The following is a 5,030-nucleotide window of genomic DNA, read 5'->3' as shown; positions in this document are numbered from 1 at the left end:
TTTTCAAACCGACCCGAACCGCCCTACTCATAAAATCGATTTTTTCGGGTCGGTTCGGGTCGGTTCGGTCGGTTTTTTCGGTTTGGACCGAACCATGCTCAGCCCTAACCTTTAAGGCAAAGATAACTACCAGTTATAATAGACTTGAGTTGTGACTTTACGCTTGCAAAGGCTACAACAAGAAGGTGGATATAGATGTTAATAACGAGTGTCCAAATGATAAATGTTATAGAATCTTTGATGACTTAGGACACTGCAAATGTAACACTGTTTGATGCAGTAGAAACTCTTATTGTATGCACAACATAAGAATTCATTGCAAAGAAAAAATAGGCCAATTCTAACTTAACTTAAGTAATGAATTAGAAACATAGAATAATTGTCATATATATATATATCAAATTAATATTTATTCTCATCCAAATTACTTGTAAAGATAGGTGAGAAGAGAAAAGATGAATGAGTCCAGGAAAAGATAATTGCATGAGAAGTCCAGGTCCAGCCTGATGTCATAATCGATGTAAATGATGAAGACACCACTCTATAATTATCCTTAAAGAAGACAAAATATGAAGAAGGCTTGATCTCGACTCAATAAAAAAGAAAACAGAAAGAATAAAAGATAATATTTTTCTAATATTTTATAAAAATAGCCTAATTTTTGAGTAAAATTAGGAATATTTGGAAGAGATTTTCATGAAAATTTAAATATTTTCATATACTTTATTTTGTTGATTCTTTTATCATATAAAATTATACTAGAGTTAGCGTTAATATTTAGTTTATGGTTTTTAATGAAGTCTATTAATGATTAGGAATAAAATCTATATTCTCTTTTGTGTCATTTTAGCTATTTCTAATCAATCGTCTAGGCTTATTGGCTTTAATTATTCCTCTTGCTATTGTGATGCTATTTTTCAAGTATTTTTTACTTTTGCAACACTATACTTCCTTAGGTAAATTTTCGTTTCACGTCGAACCAAATAATATGAATATTCAAATTGGCTTCATGTTGGTTTCGTGTCAATTCAATTATCAATATGAAACTTAAAATTAGGTGTAGCCTACTCAAACAAACATTAAAAACAATAAATAATCATAATATTAAAATTTAAAGACATAAGTGAGAAAAAACTATCAAATTAAAATCAAAGAACAAATTTTAGTAAAGAAATAAACTAAAAATAATAATTCTGATATTTAATCACGTGCAATGCATGTGCGTAAAAACTAGTCCTTCTAAAAGAGTGAACTTCAATTTTGGTTAGGAAAAATATCTCTTTGTGTAATCTTTTATGCATCCATGTGAAAAGTATGGCTCACGCTGTTTTGTGATATTTTGAAAGTTAAGGAGGTTATTTGATATTCATCCAAGGATCAAAGTCAAGGGGAGTTTTCTGCGATTCGGCCTCACATTAATGCTGCATCGGATGATAACCACTGCTAGGTCAATGGACGAATACGTGCCACTGTACAGTAGGCGTTAAGTAACTTTAATGGGCCTGTAAGATGGGCCTCAATTCCGGTCCTCGTGGAGTAATACCTTGCAAAGCCCTGACTTAGGTATTTTCTGAAGTTGTAGGGTGAAAATAATATTTTATTAAATATTGTGGTGAATTTTAGGGATAAAAATGGATGAAAATAATTTTATTGACTTGCATGTAACATTTTCCTTTTCTTAGATTTTTAGCAAACCAACCAAACAGCTCCTAAATTGAAAATCCCCGAAATACCCTCCCTTCCCTCTGGTCTGGTTCGGATCGGAAGCGGGTTGGATCTTGTTGAGTCCGTACCAGTCGCTTAAACCCTAAATCCCGTCGATGGTAAGGACTGAAACTCCAAACTTCACACAAAAAAGGTGGAAAAAGAAAAAGGGGCCAAATTTTTGACGAAGCTGAAGTGAGAATGCTACTGCTCGAATCTCGAAGGTGCCCTAATTTGTCCTTTTATCTTTTCTTTTTCAATAATTTATGTCTATTAGCGTTTGAATTCAAGCTGTTTGATGTCGTTAGCTCAAAATTTTGGTTTTCTGACTCATTATCAGCTTTGGGTTTTGTTCGATTGGAATTTATAGGTTAATTGGACATTTAGGTTTTTTTTTCTTGAACTTTATGGATTGAATTGTGATCTCCTTTGCATTTCAGGTTAACCTGCAGTCGTGGATTAAATTGGGTGCATCGGTCTTTCTTAGTTTGATTGTGATTGTTGATTGATTGGGCATCTTGCAGTTGAACAGTGAGTACCTGGAAATTTAGGGTTTTGAAGCTCTAAATAGTAATTGAAATAGCTATATGGCGATGGCAACACATTTTCCTTCTCTTACGCGATTTGATTGTAGAACTTCAATTCGATTATCAGCAGTTTGTGGAGGAAATGCACTTTCATCGAGTCACGTTGACAAAAATAGGTCACTTAAGCTTTTTAGTGAATGTAATGGGCAGAGAACTAATTCAAGCTATCCTCAGTTTAGATGCTCAACCAACTCTCACATCAACTCGTATAATAGTAAGGACCCTTTCTTGAATGTACACCCTGAAATTTCATTGCTACGAGGAGAGGGCAATAGTACAGTCCTTGAGCCTAGGAAAGGAAATCCAGGGAGCAAAATCATCGAAGACTTTGATGAATCTTCTATTCCAAGTGATTATAATGCTGCCAAGATTAAAGTCGTGGGTGTTGGTGGTGGGGGTTCTAATGCTGTTAATAGAATGATTGAGTGTTCCATGAAGAGCATTGAGTTTTGGATTGTTAATACTGATGTTCAAGCTATGAAGATGTCACCTGTCGATCCTGAGCACCGATTGCAAATCGGTAAGGATCTAACGAGGGGTCTTGGTGCTGGTGGGAGCCCGGATATTGGTATGAATGCTGCCAAGGAAAGTAAAGAGATAATTGAGGAGGCATTATATGGCTCTGATATGGTATTTGTGACGGTAAGCTTATATATGTGCATACATATCTTTGTTTTATAGATTTACGTGCCCATATATGTGTGTAGAGACTGTTAAGTATCACGTTAGTCATAGTCTTTTGTTAGTATTTTATGTTTTGTGCTGTCATACCCATACTAATTGGCAGAACTGGTAATTGAGGTCTTATTTGCTAATCCATGCTCATAAAAAATTACACAGGTTACAAAAATGCAGCGTGTAGTGTTATTGTCATATTTATGAATGCACATTATATGCAGGCCGGAATGGGTGGGGGAACTGGAACGGGTGCTGCTCCTGTGATCGCTGAGATAGCAAAATCAATGGGTATACTGACTGTAGGCATTGTAACAACCCCATTCTCATTTGAAGGACGAAAAAGAGCAGTTCAGGCACAAGAAGGGGTTGCAGCCTTAAGAAACAGCGTAGATACTCTTATTGTCATTCCAAATGACAAGTTGTTGACTGCTGTTTCCCCGAATACACCTGTGACTGAAGCATTTAACTTGGCTGATGATATACTACGGCAAGGTGTTCGTGGTATCTCCGATATAATCACGGTATGAAACATTTGAGAAATCTGTTATGTATGGTCATGTTGTAGATGTTTGAGGTTTCTAATTATGTCTCTGTAGTGTCAGTTTATTTACACTTTTGAAGTTAATTGACTCCTAAGCATGTCCATAGCTTTATACTTTCCTTACAAATTCTGTGTGGTTCTTTTTTGTAGTCCTATTGCTTGTAGCTCATTGACAGTCATTTACAGCATGTTTTATGTTCTCTACTTATCATTTAGGGGACACAGTTAATCAACTCCAGTTTAATATTCTGTAAAGTATGCAGGCTTTCTCCTTTTCTGTTGACTGATTCTCATAATATTTATAGTAATCTCTCGGGTTCTCAGTCTAGAATTGGAAGAAAGGGAGAGGTGTTATGTCAGGTTTCTGGTGCATGTATCAATTTGGGCAATCTTTTTCTGGAGCTTTCTTGATCCATTTTGACGGGAATGAGACCCACGATGATGTGTTTTATATCTTAGATGATTAATCTTAAATATTCCGATGTATGTTTATCAGTCAATCTTAAGTAGTAGGCCTTGGTGGCAGCTAATATGAAGAATCTAATCTTGTGAAGTATGACAAAAGTCCACATTGTTTTATCACATTAACTTTATTTTGGTTTCATAAGTTATACATTGCTAGAAAATTTGTATGGGATCTCAGCTCCTGGTGAAAGTCACTAGCAACCGCTGATCAGCTATGGCTTACCACTGTAAAAGGGGAGATATCATTTGAAGAAAATTGAGATTCATTTTTTCATAAAGTATGAACACAAATATGTTACCCCTCTTATACTGTATATTTGAAAATGAAAGGCTTGTGCTTCAAGTATGTCCAACACAGCGTCAAAGAGACAATTTAAGTTAACCAGTTTACAGTATGCTGAACCTCTTCCTTGCCAAAGCTGTTTCAGTGTCTCTTTACGCGCATTTATTATGGGCACCTACCGTGGTGATTTCTCTGGCACCATATTTGAAGAACCCTGTCCAACTCGACATTTAATAAAAATATGATCTCTTACGTGATCCACCATTCTTTATGTGACCCTCCATAGTTATTTGTACCTGTAATAGTGTTCAGCATGCCTTAAGTCCATGAATCTTGAACCAGACCATTGTTTGACTCAATCAATTGGGCCTATATAAAACAGAAGAATGCTTGGAAATCATGGAAATTTTGATTTTTTTTTGGGTACAGAAGAGACCTTGAAAGGCCTATAATCTCATAGTGGGATTCCCACTAATATTGATTTATGACATTTAACAATTATGAATTTAAAACTTGTTCCTTCAGATCTCCGTTAGTGACACAAGAATTAGATCTGCTGGGTTTCTTTTGATTAGTGTTCCTTGATTATCTTAAATTATTTTTTGTGCGCGAGATTACCCATAATCACAATATGCTTTACTATTATGTTAAAGTGGAAAAACCTTTAATTCATTTGTTTCCTAGTTGCTTAGAGTATTTTCTATATGATCAGCAGCTTACATTTATTTCAGGTGCCAGGACTGGTTAATGTTGATTTTGCTGATGTGCGAGC

General features: G+C 35.4%; 1 protein-coding gene across 1 annotated transcript in view; it reads left to right on the top strand.

The window, feature by feature from the left end:
- The window catches only part of LOC109830403 (cell division protein FtsZ homolog 2-1, chloroplastic-like), a 9,810-nt gene continuing 6,498 nt past the window's right edge, over nt 1,719-5,030 (top strand). The window contains 4 exon segments of the mRNA XM_020397660.1: nt 1,719-1,928; nt 2,145-2,933; nt 3,191-3,490; nt 4,990-5,030. The exon segment at nt 4,990-5,030 is cut by the window's right edge and continues 59 nt beyond it. Of these exon segments, the coding sequence (XP_020253249.1) occupies nt 2,292-2,933; nt 3,191-3,490; nt 4,990-5,030 (983 nt within the window). The 5' untranslated portion in view covers nt 1,719-1,928; nt 2,145-2,291.

Source organism: Asparagus officinalis, chromosome 2 (genome assembly GCF_001876935.1).
Source record: "Asparagus officinalis chromosome 2, Aspof.V1, whole genome shotgun sequence".
Classification (NCBI taxonomy): Eukaryota; Viridiplantae; Streptophyta; class Magnoliopsida; order Asparagales; family Asparagaceae; genus Asparagus; species Asparagus officinalis.
This window is presented reverse-complemented; position numbering and strand designations above follow the sequence as displayed.